The 18,962-nt window shown below is 40.0% G+C and overlaps 3 protein-coding genes across 5 annotated transcripts in view; 2 read left to right on the top strand and 1 right to left on the bottom strand.

Annotated features, from left to right (window-relative positions):
* The window catches only part of smtnb (smoothelin b), a 58,084-nt gene extending 55,775 nt beyond the window's left edge, over positions 1–2,309 (top strand). For both annotated transcript variants that reach the window (XM_059337596.1, XM_059337595.1), the window contains one exon: positions 1,877–2,309. The gene's annotated coding sequence lies outside the window, so the exon portion shown is untranslated. The remainder of the gene's footprint in view (positions 1–1,876) is intronic.
* Positions 2,310–4,517: 2,208 nt separating this feature from the next.
* On the bottom strand, positions 4,518–11,710 carry selenom (selenoprotein M). The gene is made up of 7 exons (XM_059337031.1): positions 11,676–11,710; positions 10,986–11,053; positions 8,289–8,464; positions 6,635–6,670; positions 6,429–6,463; positions 6,235–6,313; positions 4,518–5,284 (listed from the first exon to the last, which is right to left on the bottom strand). The coding sequence occupies exons 1-7, from the start codon at positions 11,693–11,695 to the stop codon at positions 5,054–5,056; spliced, it is 645 nt and encodes a 214-aa protein (XP_059193014.1). The 5' UTR covers positions 11,696–11,710; the 3' UTR covers positions 4,518–5,053.
* The window catches only part of inpp5jb (inositol polyphosphate-5-phosphatase Jb), a 22,508-nt gene continuing 14,907 nt past the window's right edge, over positions 11,362–18,962 (top strand). The window contains exon 1 of one of the 2 annotated variants that reach the window (XM_059337029.1): positions 11,362–11,932. The gene's annotated coding sequence lies outside the window, so the exon portion shown is untranslated. Of the gene's footprint in view, positions 11,933–18,275; positions 18,322–18,962 lie in introns of those variants that run through there. The other variant, XM_059337030.1, reaches the window with a different exon arrangement.

The following is an 18,962-nucleotide window of genomic DNA, read 5'->3' as shown; positions in this document are numbered from 1 at the left end:
ATTGGCTGCTTTTAGATATTTGATCCTTCATGTTAATCTGAAACTACTGAGGTCCAAAGTACCAAACATGGTATGCGTGTGTGTGTGTGTGTGTGTGTGTGTGTGTGTGTGTGTGTGTGTGTGTGTGTGTGTATGTGTGTGTGTGTGTGTGTGTGTGTCCGTGTGTGTGTCCGTGTGTCCATGTGTATGTGTGTGTCCATGTGTGCATTTCTGCATAGTCACACTATGGCCCAGGCAGAGAGCCAGGACCATCTGCAGCTCAACACTTTAAAAGGAACTGCTGTATCACAATGTTTCAAACAGAGAAGTTAAGAAACAAAGCAGAGAACGGAAAGGCCGTGTTGTCCAACGACTTTTTATCAAGTGTGAATTTACAGGTGTTTATGCTTGTAAAGCCTTTTAAAGATAGTGTAACAGTAAAGTACAGAGTGACCCCATGTCTTCAGTTTCTAAAGAGGGATTTTTATGCTGTTGACATTTATTTTCTCATGCGAGAGATTCACCCTGCTGCTGTTAGTCTACACTTTGTTTGTGTAGTTCGTCTACAGTGTGTGGGGCTGTAACGCCACCCTGTGGTCACTCCCTGCATAGCTGACATGTGAGGTCTTTTAGTCCTACAACTGTTTATTGAAACATGCTACATTACCGAAGTTTATTTATAAAGAGCTTTTAAAGGGATTTCCACAGAGTGCTCTGGATCAGCCTTTTTACTTTTTAGCCTTTTTACTTAAGAGGTTAGTTCAGAATTTTTAAAGTGGGCTTGGATGAGGTATTTCTCTATAGTTAGTGTATTACCTAGAGTAGATAGAAGTAGATAGTGTGCGCTGTGTTTATAATATTTTCACTGTTTCACCTTGTCATCACAGAGCCCTGTTTAAGTTTACTACTGAAGCTGGTATCTATGCTTTCATCAAAGCCACCAGACTCCATTGACAGAAAGAGTAATTTTACCTCACAGAACACTGTTGCTGGTGGATATTGCATCAGTTGTTGTTAGGAACTTATAATACAATTATCATGCATAGTAGTCTTCTTTTTTTAGAGTAAGTCATGGTTTTGCTTCTCTCTGATGCTTGGCCATTGTTCTATTGGCTCTTACATTAATTTTCTTTTCTAATGTCAGATGAGGCTGTTCAGAAGTGTGAGATGTTTTAAAGTTTATATTTTAATTAATAACCTAATCTTTAAAACAACTAATTTAAGTTTTAATAGAAATAAATTAAATACTGGGATACAGCTCAACTGTGTGTGTTTTTTAAATGTCCTGAACCCCTTAAAATCAAGAAGGCCTTGAAACCTTAAAACCTCTCCTGGAATACTACTGCATGATTTAGACGTCTCCTTGATCCAAAAAACAGCTGATTAAAATGACAAAGTTGTTATGAGCTCCTGCAGCTGCTTGATAACAAGCTGCCCATTAGGGAGGAACCTAAAGCCTCCAGGACAAACAGTACTCCAGGAGAGGTTTGGAAAATGCTGCTCGAGAGAAAACAAAAGAAAATTGATTTTAAAAATGAAGAATAAGTAGAGCTAAATGACAGCAAGGAACTTTGTCAGTGGAGAGGTGTGTGTGTGTGTGTGTGTGTGTGTGTGTGTGTGTGTGTGTGTGTGTGTGTGTGTGTGTGTGTGTGTGTGTGTGTGTGTGTGTGTGTGTGTGTGTGTGTGTGTGTGTGTGTGTGTGTGTGTGTGTGTGTGTGTGTGTGTGTGTGTGTGTGTGTGTGTGAGAAACACTCTGTGTTTTTAACTATTGCTGTTGAGAATGAGAAAGCATCTGAAGAGAATATCCTCCTCTCTGCTCCGTCTCTGGTCCTCGACCATCCTGTCTGTCCGTCCTCCTCTGTCTCACACACTCCGTCTTTTGTGTGCTGCTCCTCAGGACCTACGCCAACTGCATGCCTTTGCTGGAAGTAGAGGACATGATGATCATGGGTAACAAACCAGACTCAAAATGCGTCTTCACCTACGTACAGTCTGTGGTCAACCACCTGCGCAGATACGAGATGTCCATGGGTCGGCCCTGTGACCTCTGACCTGTCCCCGGCTCCATCTTCACCTGATGACCGCCTCCACGCTGACAGGACGTGTCACAGAGTCGCTCATCTCTGATGGACAACTTGGGGATTGTGTGTGTGTGTGTGTGTGTGTGTGTGTTTGTGTGTCAGTTTGCTTATAATCTTTGTTGGCAGTGGTGATGTGTATTCTATATTTCGTTAAATCCACCGTTCTCCAGCAAGACAGCCAAAGCTTTTATAAAACTACCATTCAAGCTTTAAAATTTTACATATTTTTTTTTGTACTTATCTTTGTTCCAGGTTATATTTTTAACGTGCAGTAGCTGTGTTTCTACACTAAGTGTACTGAAAAACAATTTAAGACATAAATGAGAAATATTTTTATAGTATTTCCCCTTTTAAGTTATTTATACCTACACTTTTCTCTGCTACACTTTTTTGTAATTATTGTAATTTGCTAGCATTGCTGCTCCACAGAAGGAGAAAAATATACCCGACCACATGATGCATTAATTTTTACCAAACTCTGGCTGCTTGAAGTATTTGAATTAAGTTATTCTCATGTTGATGTAATCAGTTAGCGTATTATATTTAATACATGAGCACAGGGACATTCTTTCTTCGTTGTTCAAATGGAGAAATTTCACCTTTCTGAACTAAACAGTGCTACTGAGAACTTGTTTCAGATTATTTGAGCATCTACCGCTCCTGTATTACTGTAAAAATATTATTTTAACAGCAGAAACAAGTCACAGTCAACCACGTCTTTTTATTCAGGTAGAAGAAAACAAGATGAGTGTGTTGTAGTCTGAATTGTATCATTTCTTACTGCTCAGCTGACAACACCAACATCACTGCCCCGCCCTGCCAAACACACTCACACACGGCTCTTTTAGAGAGCTTCTTATTTATGCTTGAGTAGATTTAATTTTTAAAATATTTTTTATTTCGATAGTGTGTACATTATTCTTTTTAAAGCTTTTTTTAAAGCGAGTCAGTAAGCTCAAGCTATCAGGATGTTTTGTGAAACTAACAGAGTTCACTTTTTTTGGACGAGTTAATGGGCCTGACGAAAGCCGGCTTTCTGTTTGAGTAATCATGACTGAACATAAATTGTATATTTTACAACAAGAAGCTTAAGAAAAAAATTTAAATGAAGATTTTTATTCTGCTTGTAAAATTAAGATTCCTTTGAGAAGATGTTGAAAATCTGATCTGGTAACAGAGCTGAATGAGCTTGTTGAAACTTATTTCTCAAAGCTCTGTTGTCAGAGGTTTAGAGGAACTATTTGAGAATTATTTCACCGCTGCCAACTGAAAAACGAGAACCTTCCACGGAGCAGTGAGTGCTGTACATAAGAGCTTAAACACATAATAATTTCATGTTTCTGTGCACCACAGTTAAATGTGAATTGAGATTAAACCAATTTGAGAAATGAATGTTTTTGTTGAGAATTATTGCTTTGTACAGTTTCAAAACACAAAGTTTACTTTGTCACACCAGTGTTAAACATGCTTACATTGCAGGTATATCTTAAAAAAATTAGAATATAATGAAAAAGTTCAATATTTCTGTCAATCATTTCAGAAAGTGAAACTCATACATTATATAGATTCATTATGTGTAGAGTGAAATATTTCAAGCCCGTTTTTCTTGTAATTTTGATGATTCTGGGTTAGAGATAATGAAAACTCAGTGTCTCAGAAAATTTTAATATTGTGAAGTTCAACATTGGGAGTCCTCAGTGATGATTTGGGTGCCATGTGATCTGCAGGTGTTGGTTAACTGTGTTGTCTGAAGTCCACAGTCAACATAGCAGCCATCTACCAGGACATTTTAGAGCTCTTCATGCGTCCACAAGCTCTTTGGAGATGCTGATTTAATTTTCCAGCAGGACTTGGCACCTGCCCACACTGGCAAAGGTACCAATGACCACTGTGTCACTGTGCTTGACTGGCCAGCAAACTCGGCTGACCTCAACCCCATAGAGAATCTATGGGCTGTTGTCAAGAGGAAGGTGAGAGACACCAGACGCAGATGACCTGAAGGCTGCTATAAAAGCAACATGGTGCTGTAGGCTGATCTCCTCCATGCCACGCTGTATTAATGCAGTAATTCATGCAAAAGGAGCCCAACCAAGCGAGTGTATAGAAATGAACACACTTTTCAGAAGCATGACATTTGTCTTTAAACTAACCTTTTTAAAAAATTGATCTTATGTAATATTCTAATTTTGAGACAGTTTTGTGCTTTCATTATAAGCCATAATCATCAAAATTACAAGAAATACAGGCTTGAAATATTTCACTCTGTGTGGAATGAATCGATAATATATACGAATTTCACTATGAAATAATTGACAAAATCCAATGAACTTTTTCACGATATTCTAATTTTTTTTATTTTCGTTCTTTAGCTTTGGGCATTTTAGAGTCTGCCATTTGCCAAATCTGCTCTTTGAAGCAAACAGACGAGTTCATGAACATTCAACACCACAGATGTGATTATTTTTTCTAATATTTTATTATTTTCTTCCTTTACAATGCTTCCACTTGGATTCCCTTGTGTGCATTAGTCCCACCCACCAGAACATGTAGCATCAGCCTCAGGCCAGTCAGACAGTTTTCAGCCTGAGGCTTCATTCAGTTTCGCAGTAGGTGGGAAGCAATCAGACACACAAGAGAACTCAAGAGAGGCAGAGATCCTGAAGACAACGGACACATGATGGACCAAAAAAAAAAAAAAACATACACACTTCCAGTCTTTGTGTAGAGAGTAGAAAAGCGCTCACAAAGCAGCCTGTTGGGTTATCACTGCGAAAACAAGAACAAACAGCAAGAAAAATGTGCAAATTCAGACTGTGGACCTTTTAAAGGCCTTTTGCTGATGCTAAGATTGTGTCCTTGCCTGAGCTGATCCATGATCTGCTGGTCTACCTCTGAAATTACAAGAATTGCTGTCATCAATAGCCAGCTGGTCGTGGAGCAGCTACAGGGTTTAGTGGTACTGTGAGATTCCTACTGTTCTCCACTCTGACGGGTTATAGGTCAGTGTGCTCGGCTTCTGCCTTGGGCTCGGAGGAGGCGTTCTCTGTGGCGAGAGAGGCAGTGGAGGATTTGTAGGCCGGCTCGTCTTTAAACGGGCTGTCTTTGGCAGGAGAGAAGCGAAACTCCTCCGGCACCTCGTCCTCAGGTTGGGCCTTCTTGTAGAAGCCAAGCTTCTCCAGCAGCTCGTTGATCTCGGAGCGGGACATGTCGGACAGAGGGACCCGCTATGGAGGACACAGGGTAGATTTACTGAAAACTGCAATACACACTGAAGTTTCACATTGATGCTAATCTTGGAAGTGTTCATTTGTGATGGTCAGTTAGAAAACTTGCCAAAAAGAGCTCTAAAAGGAAGTCAGATGAGGGTTTTTAGTTTGGTGTAGAATTCTGCCCCCAAGTGGCCAAAAAGCAGCTATAAATTGATTCATCATCATGCCTTTACTTCATTTTTGGGATATGTTGTAGAGGTGGGGGAAAACATCCATACAGCATAGTGTCACGAAATTTTGCATGCCAATATATCGATTCATGGTCGCCAAGTATCCATATTTAGCTTTCCGGCGGCTCTCCCCATTTTTACTGGGGAGGATTTTTCAGGGGGCCGGAATATACTATAGGTACTAGTATCATATAAAACCAGAAGATCTAATGACTGCACCACTTGTGTCAGGATATCATGTCGGGAAGTTGTCGAAAGAACGCTGCAAAGCTTTTTTTTATGTTTCATAAGCAGTGAAGCTTAAGGTTGAGGAAAGTTTGAGAAAATGCTACAATTGTTGTCGTCCATACATGTTTGATATCAGTTCAGTTCAGTTCAGTTTGGTGAAAAGTGAGGTGAATAGACTGAGAATTTTCTCTTATTTGACGAAACAATTCTTAATTTAATTTAATTTTGTAGACACAAAATGCAGTTAAACAGTAAAATCCCAATGTATTGTATCACAATACTCACCATATCACAAAATATTTAAAATCGCAATAATATTGTTTTGTGACTCAAGTATTGGGATAAAATCATATCGTGGGGCCTCTGCAAATAAAAATCTACATAAATTACCCATTTCCTACACTCCTGCAAAGTTTGGTGACCATCTCCTGTACATTGTGATGCTATCGTGGCGATAAAATCCATCTACAGACTTATAAACACCTGGAAAAAAAGACAAAGACTCACATCCAGCTCCTCAAAATAGTGGTTCAGGAGGACGAGCTCAGGGTCGGCTCCAGGAATATGCTTCATCACCAGGTTATGGCTGAGGTAGTGATGGTCAAGGGTCCGCACAGAGAGAACATACTGGACTTTTTTTACAACAACAGACAGGCATATTTAGGAACAAGCAACAGTAGTGTTCCTGAGTCAAAGGATACTAAAGAGGAATGTCCTGGACCACAAAGGCTTTGACCTGCAGACAGAGGTGGGAATTAATGTTTTTCACTCAGGGCTGGTTTCAGTGACAGATCTGTGGGGGATTTTGTGAAACTTGAGATGTGAAATGTAAAATGTTTCTCATTGAGGCAACTCTGAGGCAGGGCTTTCAGTCTGCCTCTGACCCTGGCAAAAGAGGGTAACTTACCTCTCTGAGCCTGTTCAGCTGTCATCCACCACATGACTGCAAAAAAACACAAGATACAGGGAATGGTTACATGCAGCTTCATACTTCAGCTGAATCGGGAATAAGATAACTGACATTATTTGGCCACTGAAATGTACCTTTATGCATATTTTCCTTCCAGAGCCACAGTTTTTGGTTTGCTTCCTTGTTCAGTAAGCCAAATGTTCTGTTATCACTGCTGCGTTGCTTCTTTTGAGAGCACATTTAGATTCTGGGATGGATGCCTAACCCATTTTTGTAGAAATCTGAGCTGCAGGTATTGTGTAGCAGGTGTGACTAACAACAACAATAGCAACAGATAACATGCTTTTCTTCAGTGTTGCTGGCAGGGTGGTGATTTGGTGACACCCCGGAGGGACAGACCATGGTTTCTCACAAAAAGAAGGGGTAGAGTTTCAAAAAACTTCTGTGCAGGAGTCAGACGTTTAGTCACACACCTGCAGTCATTTTTATTCTACATTACAACCAGGTCACTTCAATAATTATTTTTAAAAAATACATACTCAGGGCCAAATTAAAAGAAAAATCTGAATTAGAGTGCAGAAACTTCAATGCAGATGTTCACTGACTGGTTTGGTGAGAATGTAAATGATGTGGAAAAAATTGGTACAGCCTTAACAGCCACCAAATCTCAACACCTGTTTAGACCAACATGTAAGACAACGTCTTACCACTATCTCTATTAGACCGAATGATCAAAAAGACACATACCAACCAGCAAGAGACTCAAAGTGACCACAAAGAAACTTAAAACAATGACAGAGACACAAAAATAGACTCATGACTATGGAAAAAGAGGCAAAACAACCACAAAGAGACTCAAATGGCAACAAAGAGACTCAAAACAACTACAAATACATGCAAAATGACTATAAAAAAGGGGCGAAACAACCACAGACAAAACAGAAACTACAAAAAAGCAGAAAGAACTACAAGAGAGATATGAAACAATAAAAGGGATGAAAATGCAGACAAAATGGGGCAAATCTACAAAGAGAGACAAAAAATATCAAAAAGAGGCTGTTGTGTTGTAGGAAAGAGGAATATGTCTTTTGCATGTCTGTGCTCAGTGGCCGATAGTCTCATAATCCTCCAATACATGTCTGTGATTGTTTGAAGTCCTTTTGTCATGTTGGGCTATGTTTTTCTCCCTTCTACCTGCTTTACTCATGTCTATCTTGATCTTAATGGGATTGCCTGATTAAATACAGGTTGAATACATAAATGAGAGGGTATCCTGTAAGAGAATGGTGCATCAAATATAGTTAACAGGCTAGGCAATGAGCAGTGAAGCTGTTCTGGGGGCTCGTGGTGGCCTGACTCAGACACCTTATGATGTTATTTGTCACCCATCTGTATATTGACTTCCGCCTGTGTGCTTAGTTGGATACTATGTGGAGATCCATCCAGTTTACTACAGCTCGAATCATCCTATTCCCCTGGAAGAAACACTCACGCATGCGCCTAGCAGGACATTTTAAGGAATAAAACGCATATATTTACACATTTAACACAATCTGGCTCGATTCTGGCGGCCCACCGTCACTGTAAACACGATCAGCCTACTCTCAGGTACGCAGCGTAGTATATGATGAAGGCTGCTGTTTTACTGTACCTCCACCCTCGCTTTCGCCAGCCCCTCCAGCTTCTTCAGATCCACATCGTAGGCCGAGGCGCACTGAAGTAAACTGGCCAACACGATCAGCCACATCATCGCTCCCGGTTCAGGTCGTGGACCAGGACTCGCTCTGCTCCGGGACCAGTACCTGCAGAAGTCTGTAGGTAACTGAGCTGTAGAGAGGAGGAGAGATAGTGTGCAGCTATGTCACGTCCGGACCTCTTGCCACGTCAAATGTTTCTCACAGTCACAGAGGAGAGAGAGAGAGAGAGGCGTGTGGAGGGCGCTCATTGGTTATCTGCGAGATCCCATCAAGATACAGTTAATCCTATAGAGCCTCGCAAATGTTAAAAGGAAAGATTTAACGCTATAAAACCACACAAATGCACAAATATCGCCTTTCTATTCTGTTTATTAAGACCAGTGCATTGGTCAATTTGGGGATTTTGGGCTATTTTGCTTCCATAACATGTCTTCTTTCAGACTAATGAAAAGAAAACATCCAAAAATACACATTTCAGTTTTTATTTTACTACGTTTTTTCTATTTGTGCCTGTGGATTTCTGCTAAAAAGTTACAATTTGATAATAGACATTTGCCATCTTTGCATATTTAAACACAACATTTCAGAAAACCACAAAAAAATGTTTACAATTACCAAACTTTAATTTTTCTCTATATTCTGAAGTTTTTTTACTGAGCAGTTTGTTCATATATCATTCATAGCCTGATTTATGTAAAAAAAAATGCATTCCTAAAATTTGGCCAAAAAACCCACATCTATATAATACTACAGTCAGTGTTATATCACTGTGGAGCACTATGGATATGCTATACATTTTATTTTCAACAAATAAGCATGCAGTATTTCATTTTCTTCTGTGTACCTCCAGGAGCTTCAGGCTCACCACATTTTACTGTATCATTTCCCAACAAGCTTTGGTCTCAAAGGGCACACACACACACACACACACACACACACACACACACACATACACACACTAGGATACAATTTTTTGACTCATTCTTGTTTTTAAAGCCCCAGGCATTTAAGAGGTCATGGAGCCTGATGAGGTGTTTCCACAGTGTAGATATGTTTTATATTACTAGAAGTTAACTGATCTCAGAATAGACAAAGGTAGTAGTGTAGGTCTACCAGTTAAGTCTTTATTTAGATATTTTTATGTGTATCTAAATATAATAGTATTTTTGGTTATAAATAATCAGTCATTTTACTTTTCAGATGAAGGGTGAAACAATTTTTAAATCTGTGACAAGTAACTTTAAAGATCTCTGCAAAAAAACAAATCCCTACTGCTCAGCATACTCAAAGCTGGTGACACAGTTCCTCTCAGCCTCAAAACATCTATCAAATTCATGTTTTTGGCTCTGCACTTGTGAATTGTTCCCTGCATAGCCTAAAATCTTAAATTAAAGACTTATCACAAGAGGTGATTATAGAGTCTGTAGGGCAGAAAACCTCATGGGGCTCATATGACCATCAAGTATAGTGATATTAATATTAGCAGCATATTCACTTTTCACATCAGATACATTCCTGAATATATATTTAAAATACACAGGCCACTTTATTATGTACACCTATTGAACTTGTCATTAACACAAATATCTAATCAGCCAACCACATCACAGCAACTCAATACATTTAGGCATGTAGACATGGTGAGGACAACCTGCTGAAGCTCAAACAGAGCATCAGAAAGGGAAGAGAGGTGATTCAAGTGACTTTCAACATGCTACTGTTGTTGGTGCCAGAAGGGCTGGTCTGAGTATTACACAAACTGCTGATCTAACAACCATCCCTAAGGTTTACATAGAATGGTCCGAAAAAGAGAAAATATCCAGTGAGCGGCAGTTCTCTGGGCCAAAATGTCTTGTTGATAACTCAAATAACGGCTCTTTACAACCAAGGTATGCAGGTGTGCTACAGCAGCAGAAGGCCACAACGCTGCTCTATTAGGTACACACTTCAAAGAGGGTAAGGATGAAGAAATTACCCCTTTGAACAAGGTTTAGCTTTTTTCCATCAATGTGTCACACCTTTCAGGGGAGTACAATCATAGGACATCTACTGCACTTTGTTTGTCCTGGAAAAGGGATCCCTACTTTATTTGGTTTTATTTCGTCAGAGCCTTTTCTGGTCTGAATCAAGCCTCTATAGTAAAGGGTGTTATGCAGACTGTAAGGCCCTTTGAGGCAAATTTGTGAATATGAGCTATACAAACAAAACTGACATGCAGGTGTGTGCAATCAAAAAAACAACAACTTTGCTTTAGGTGACTGCTAAACTCCACAAACTGTAAAACAATGGAAAATATAAGATAGCATAGATAAAACATATGTGTGCCAAAGATGCTCAATTTACACAGTCAAATAATTATATATTATATAAATACATATACAGTTGGCAAACATATACACAGTAGAAATAATATAATAAATAAATAAATAAATAATAATTAAAAATATTATTTATACACACTTATAATAGAGGCAAATTTTGTAAAATAAAATAAAAACAAAAATGCTGGTGCAGAGTAAGAAGGAGGTGCAGCATACAAATGAAAGTGCAGTTACAATGTTTCAACCTACAAGCCATCAATAAACTTTAGTATTGCAAAAACAGTAGCTTAATTCGCCCGTCATACTGAATAAAGTAAGAGAAGACCTCACTTTTCAGCCAAAAGGTTTTGGAGTTTTCTTTAGATTTGTAGTTAGGCGAGTCCATAGAACATTTCCACCTAGGGAAATTAAAAAATAAATCAGTTAATTGAAGTTAATTAGAAGGTATAAGGCCATACAACCCTCACTGCTGTCGTTTAATTATGCCACGCAGTTCTCCACACCCACCAGCAGGCGGCAGCACTGCTTCATCATAGACTTTGACTACATAGACCGGCCATTCAAATCCACACTGTTGACAAACAGGTAATAAACACTTTGTCTCGCGCATTAACATAAGTCAGTTGTTGTTCTGGAAACTAATGTCGAGTGGGTGCACGAGCGAATAACAGGAGAGAATTTTCCGGTCAACTCGCAAACGGAAGCCATGTTTGAAGTGTAATTGCCGTGGTGTTTCCTGTCTACCTGGTGTAGCTCTGTGAGCTGGAGAGTCGGATTTAATCATCCACCAACATTTGCTGGCAGGCAGCGGCTGCTCGTTTACGGAAGCGCGCTCTCCCTCTCTCGTGCAGTCTCGGACGTCTTGTTTAATTTGAAGGGCACGAGGAAGGCACAGGACATACAGGCGTGTGTGTGCGTGCTGCTGCAGCCTGTGTCTTTAAACGCAGCAGGAGGAGACATTTGTGTCTCTGAGATGTAGCCCGCCTGGCAAATCTGTCGCCAGCATCGCTTCAGACCCACCTGCTCCTCGTGCCTGTCATCCCCCCGCTGAGGACGGAAGGCGCTGGGATGCCGATGGTTTCATCCGGTTGGCGGCTGGAAAAGAAAAGTTCAGTGTGTTTTCCGTCAATGTTTCACTTCTTCTTGTGATTCCTGCAAATTGACATCCTTCACCGAGGCTCCGAGCGACCCGCTGCATCTGCAGAAACGATTTACTCAAGATCCATCAGCTGTTAAACAACCTCAACACAAGAAGAAGAAGAACAACCCCTAAACAGGTAAAGGTGAATATTAATCAGCTGCAAGCATGCGTTGTTTTCAGGCTTGCAACCTGTCAGGCGCATTTATATTGTAACAGGACGTGCTTCAATTAATCACCAGTGGCGATGACAGCAGACACACTCAATCACCAATACAGGAAATAATGTTGTTTACTTTTATTCAACAGAAAAAATCTTCCTCATGCTGTGGTTGTGTCTACACGAGAAGAAATGGTGTGGTCATTAACAACCGTGATAAATAAGAATCAATGACTCCTGGGTGATATGGAGAACATTGAATATCACGATATTCTCGACCATTTAATAGGCTAGATCGATTTCGATATTTCGGCGATTATTTTAGGGTTGGCTATTGCTTTCACACAGTATCTACACAGTGAGATAAGATAACAACGAATAGATAATCATCTGTAGCCTAATGTGGATATGATAAATAAGTGGGTTGAGGCAAATAATAGAATAACCAACAGTCTGCTAAATTCAGAAAATTAAATCACGTTACTGTAATGCTGCCTTTAAAACTAAAAAAAGACAACACTCATGACATTTTATGGTATCCCAAATCTAAGATGTGTCTATTCTCATTTCATAGTATAGAAATATCACCCAGCCCTGAAAAATCTCTCACCTCTTTCAATGCTAGTAGAGATCATCCTCAGGTTCTCACACTTTAGTATACGCACAAACTCTGGCACTGACATTTTCCTCCCTCATCTCTGACACACATGCACACAACTACACGAACACGCTGGCACCCATGTGTCGGAGGTTATATCTGATGGCAAAACACTGAATTAAAATGACCTTCATCCTCTTTTTTTTTTTTCAGACGAACAAAAATTGTCCTTGAAGCAGGCATGTAATTAGGCCAGACACTGTATCTGTGCTACTGTCCTCTTTCAGCTGAGACATAAGTCATTTATGTCTCAGAATGTAAATATGTACATATACCATTGTTCAAATACGAGTGGCCGCTGTCCAGAAAGTGTGCAATGTTGAACGTGTGTTCAAGTGTTTACATAACAGAGCATACCAGATATCAAATGACACATCCTGTCAAAAAGGCTTCTCTTGGTTGTCAGGAATATTTGCATATTTATGTGTGGCCAGAAGCTGTTTCAGATAACTGAAGCTAAAAACTCGAAAATCCTGCTAACCATGTGAGGGCTGCACAATTGATCTAAATCGCAATAAAGACTACCGCAATATCTAAACTGCAGCAGGGGCAATATTTCTTAAAGGCAAAATATGAGTCAAAATACCATTCTGAATTAAGTATTGTGGGGCTGGAGAGATGTTCCGGCCTACAAATTGTATTTACACACTTTAAAAAAAAAAGTTCTCTCTTCCTCATGATCATTTAAATATATTTTCTAAATGAAAATGAGAAAAATAATGCAAAGTTATATACTTATTGCAATATCGCTAAAAAATAAATGCAATTACATTTTCTTTTTCTTCAAATGGTCCAGCCCTAAAGCATATATGCTTACCAAAGTAAAAGTGCCATACATTACAGTGCTCCATAGTATTCAGAATGCAGTTACATGCAATATTGTAATGTAATGTGATAGATGCACTGAGGGAGGATTTAGCTCCAAGCATAATAATCTGTAGCTGCACTGGATTCCAAAACGCTGCATTTGATATTAGTCCAAATGCACTGATCATCGCTCACCTAACTGGTTCTGTCAGTAGTTCCTGCAGCAGCAGTGACTGCACCGTGAAGCTGCTGTTGCAACTTATTCACGTATTTCTCAATTATTAGCTCAATGCCAGTAACTGGGCAGGAAGGAACTTGTCAGCAATGTCTTCTCCGTGAGAATTTGATTAATTACTTTCATGCACATGCAGACATTAGTAGACATTAGGGCAAGAATCGGGCGATACGATATGTATCGCGAGGCAGGGGGCGCAATTAAATATACTGTGATACTGTAAACAAAGTGATATGTTGCCATTTAAAAAAAAAATCTTATTTTAGCAAAACTGTCATTGTATAAAACACCACAATATGCATGACATTTAAGCAAAACAATTTTACTTTATACAAAAGTGGGATTTGCATTTGCATTCATCACACTCTATATCCAACATCACAGGACTACTTTTTGTGTCTGTTATGAATTCATGTATGTTAACTTAATTATAAGTGATACAGTGTTTTTGAGAACTGATACGGTATCACAAAACATGAAATCGCAATTCTCAAATGGATTCTTACACCCCGAGTGCACATGAGTTGGACCTCTTTGACGTGCCAGTCCAAACCCAGGGCATTTATTTTTTCTTCATCCCTAATGAGTTTTTGTTATTAAATTTGATTGCATGGCCAGATTCCTTCACAGGCAGATGATATTGGACTGAATGAAAATAGTTACCCTAATTAGTTGACATTGTGCAATGTATGCATGTCAATTATTTGGTGAACCAGATGTTGCTTTTGTGTTTAATAACAACATGGGGACGGTTTTCCTCCACTGAGCCTTTTAAGTAGAATGAAGCCTGACTGAATGTTTCTATTTGGCTGATTTCTGTAATTGTTAATTGACAGACAACGAAATTACAACTTACAACAAAATTTTGCTGTGTAGACATTATACTCTGTGTTGTCAGCACATGTGTTCAGTGTTCGACTGTAAGTAGAATCATTGTGACATCCTACAGCCTCGGCTGTGACCTGATCAGAAAGATGAGGCCCCCTGGATACAGGGCAGTGATACTCAGTGGCACTAGGACCTGGAGGAGCCATTTACAGCTGTGGCAGCAGCTGCCGGTGTCTTTTCTGTCCGGGTCATCATTAGTATCCCTGTCACAGGGGCATATGGCCCTGGAGGCCCTGAACGCCAACACTCTACTTGGCTGCAATTTTAACATTAAACACCAAAGAGGTGGGCAAAATGGGATCATCATCATGGTTGGAGTCACTGCATCAACATGATGCAGCCATGCAAAGCAGAGGACATAAGATAAAAAGTCAGTGTGAGGATATGGATGATTTTCTATACATTCATTTCTAAAGAAGAAATGCATGAAATCTGGCTCCTGATCATTCAACAAGCTGGGTCATCCAGAACTATCAGTGTTGACAAATATCCCACCAGAGGAGCCAGGAAGGCTGGCGAGAGGCTGCTGTTTGGGTTACACTACATCCTTCCTGGCTCTCTGCGCTCTCACCCCCTCAGGAGGCCGCATGTAAACACCATGACACATTTGTTATTATCACATCATTCCACTCTCTCCTCGGTGAACGTGAGTGGAATAAGAAGTGGTAGTCTGTCATCTCTGTTCCCGGAAAGGGAAATATTTGGCTCTTGCTCTGTCATGCATTAAGAAAATTAATATTTTTTTTGTGTGAGAAAGAATAACTGTATGTAGATTTTTTTTTTTGTCATGCAGAAAAGTCTCTGCATGTGCTATTTCCACCTTAATCAGCAACCTTAATTCCACCTTAATGGGTTGCTGAAGGACACTTTACAGTTGTTCTTTGTTAGTTTTTGTTATTCTGTTGATCATTTGGAGCATGTGATGCAAGACAAATATCAAAATAAAGTTTTATCTTCTCTAATGTCACATGTCACTTCCTGCAGCACTATAGAGTTGAGATTTTTGCAACTGATACAGATTTTAGAGGGGAAAAACACCATATCCTAATCAGATTTTTACATTAGTGCATATTGGACAACATATATGCTGATACCCTACCATAATATGCCTCTTGATAGGCAAATGTCAGCTGATAATATTGGTTGAGTGATAAATCCGTCAGGCTTCCTTATCACCTCCACAAAGTCCTACATACTGAACCTCCCCTTCCCAGCTATTTTTGTCATACATGGTTTGAACATGTTCTCACTCTCCAGTTTTTTCCCCCCGTGTTCCCGAGCACATTACCACTGATTATGATCAATGTCCGGGTGTTGTAGCGGTGGCCGCTGGGACTGTGGCATGTTGACGTCATTGGTAGTGACTGTGAGGTGGTTGGCTGAAGGAAACAATACAGAGCACGTCGCTGGAGGAGCACAAGTGTCACCTCAGAGTGCAGGGGGAATAAGAGAGGAGAGGAATGAAAATAATTTAGGTCTGGGAATAGTGTAGGCGGCGAGCTTGATGTGAAAGGAAAAATATAGGATGGAAGAAACTAAATTGGTGGGGTGAGCGATTCAATGGCCATGCAGAGAAGGTGGGTAAAATGGAACAACAGAGTCTGGGAGAAGATGGGGAGAGAGAAAGGATTAGAGAAATGGGACGATAAGAGAGAGAGAGGGAGAGAGAGAAGGGGGATTAAAGCTTGGAAAAATAGACAGTGCCAGAGGGAAGTGTGAGAGGATCAATTTGCAGACATTCTGCAAAGAGACACAGTCACTGAATGGGCTGTCTCGCTCGGCTCTCCCTCTCGCTTCCCTCAACTCGTTTAGCACCCACCCACTCCCACGTGTGCCCTGCCACCCTCCTCCACTCCCCCCACTAAATGCCATACATGGACCATAGGAATACATTATGCCCAGCCAGGCACCAGGTTATTGGTGGACTGAGAGGCCAGGATGTTTCTGGGCACATGTGGAGGCAGCCTTCCTCTCTGCATGAAAGTCATGGCCTCCGTCTCTTCAAGGTCGTGTGAATAATTATGACAGGGTTCTGTTGTTCCCCTGTCCCCAAGCAGATAGCCCTGTCCCCCGACTGACCAAAAAGACGTCCCAAATACACAGAGCACATTTCAACCATGTAGAGGATACAATGGGTTAACGCCTGCCAGGATTTGGCTGTGCACCTGATCACGAAAAATGTAGGTGTCCTCTCACCCTCATCAAAGATTGAGACGTTTTTGGGTCCCTTCTCATGCGTTTCATTTCTACCATCACTGACGGATGGATCTGGGTCGGCTGCCACAATTTTGTGCCCGAATCAGCTTTTTAAAGGATCAGACACGCCCACAAGCACAAAACCATGTCTGCACTTACTGTATGTGGCTATTTTCTTTTTGTAAAGTATAATCTAGTATAAACATTTCCTAATTAACATGTATAAAAATGACTATCCCAATATTATATATCATGTTTTTCGTGTACTTATATTATCTCAAATGTTTGTAACTATTTTAAAACCCAATAATTTAATCAAGGACGTTTTCTATGTCCATCAATACTGTATCTCCTTTGTGCGTGCATCAACAGAGTGGATATCTGCCATAAGTTGTCATAAATTGAGTTTTTAACGGTTTTAAGCCCCAATTTTATGATGCGCTGTTTATATCTTTGTTGTTTTTGAACTATATATTTAACCAGATTAAGTATTTTAGTCATCAGACGTCTAGATCTTAAGCTATCGGAGACACAAGCTGAGCAAACATTAGCAGCAGCACGGCTCTTCGGCCCTTTGCCAGCATAGAGAACAGCATAAAACAACAATATATTTTTAACTCGAAACTGCGTAATTTAGCTGTCTAGATCATGGAGTCCATTTGTTTTTGAAAGAAGAAGCCCTCTGCATGTATTTCAGCTACAGCTAAAAACCTCCTGAACATCAGGAACTTAATTTAGCAGAGAAACAAGTTAAAAAGATGTTAGCAGCTGCTCTGCCAACAGCCTCACTGCCGACATGCCAAACAGCCTTTCAGAAACACTGATTTTTAAGATGACACTGCTTTATTCAGTGTTTATAACGGTTAAAGTCTGTTTGTTTTGGAGAGGAGCAGACCTCTGCACATGATTCAGAACCAATCCTTGCTTTTTATTTTGGTGTCACCTATTTATGGACTATAGTATTATTAGTAGTATTTTTTCCCCTTTGATTTCCCATTAATTGTATGAACATTTTTATGGAAGTTTTTCTTTCTATAAATGTCGCTCTTTTATCTTCGCCATGTTGTATATCACCATAATTACTCAGTTATTTATTAATTTTTAATCAGGTCGTCGAAAGCAGCTCTCTCTGATGTAAAACGCTTCACATGTTTTCCATTTGATTTGGACATTTTTAAAATCTTTTATGCAACTCGGTGTGCAGTAGCGTAAATTGCAATTGTGTCCCATCAGTCAGGAAATAGAAAGCAAATCAGTCTTTTATTCATGCAACAATTGAACAATAATTGGTTCAAATTCCTGCTTTATTTCTGTCTTCTGGTCTCTGTTTCTGTCTGATCTCTCTGCAGCTCCCTCTCTCTGTGTTGTTGTTTATTCCGTGCTGTTGACTTTTGCTGTTCTGAACGGTGCAGCAGCGGTTCCTCATGTTAGTGTGTGGCAGGTGCTCTGAGCTGATATGAACTGACTGAGCATCTCCCTGGTTACTGGAGGACTGGCAGGCGGCTTAGGCACGAGTAGAGAGGATGATAAACTGTGTCCAGGATTTTTTTTTTCTCCAAATCTCCCAACCAAAAGCTCTAAGAGGTTAGGACAGAAGAAGAATACATCTCTCCTTTCCTCTCCCTGCTCTCTAGCTGTTGTTTTTATGTACTGTGGTCTTTGAAATGTCTCCTTTTATCAATACGTACAGCTGTATTCATCCATTTTCAAGGCCATGAGAAGGCAGGTAATTGAACAGTCACGATGGCTGGAGCCTGAGTGACTCACTCACTTGTCTTGCTGGGTCAATAGGGTCTCATGACAGTCCTGCACTCATCAGCTGAATGGACTTGTCATTTGTGAACGAGGCTGCATGTTCTGCTGCTCAGTGTTTCAGTGGTAGAAATCCTCTCTGTACCTTCTGAGCTCCTATTTAAATTTGTTTTCTTTATCACATTGTATCATCATTTAATGCCCACAGAGACTTTTGTCCTGCTCTTATTCTAATGAATGAGTGACGCAAGCGCTGCACCATTTGCAAAAAAGTATCAAATTGTGATTATTCACGATATTGGAGGGAATCGTCATTTTTGCGTCAAAATTCTGATTTTCTTTGAAAAATATATATTAAAATCATCATGGTGCAATTTTTTTCAACGATCTGTATAAAACAAAGATTTCTTCTTAAAACTGCAAAACACAATAAGTCCGGGACATTTTGTAGCCCTGCAATACTTGATTCAGAA

This window comes from Centropristis striata, chromosome 7 (genome assembly GCF_030273125.1).
Source record: "Centropristis striata isolate RG_2023a ecotype Rhode Island chromosome 7, C.striata_1.0, whole genome shotgun sequence".
In the NCBI taxonomy this organism is placed as follows: Eukaryota; Metazoa; Chordata; class Actinopteri; order Perciformes; family Serranidae; genus Centropristis; species Centropristis striata.
This window is presented reverse-complemented; position numbering and strand designations above follow the sequence as displayed.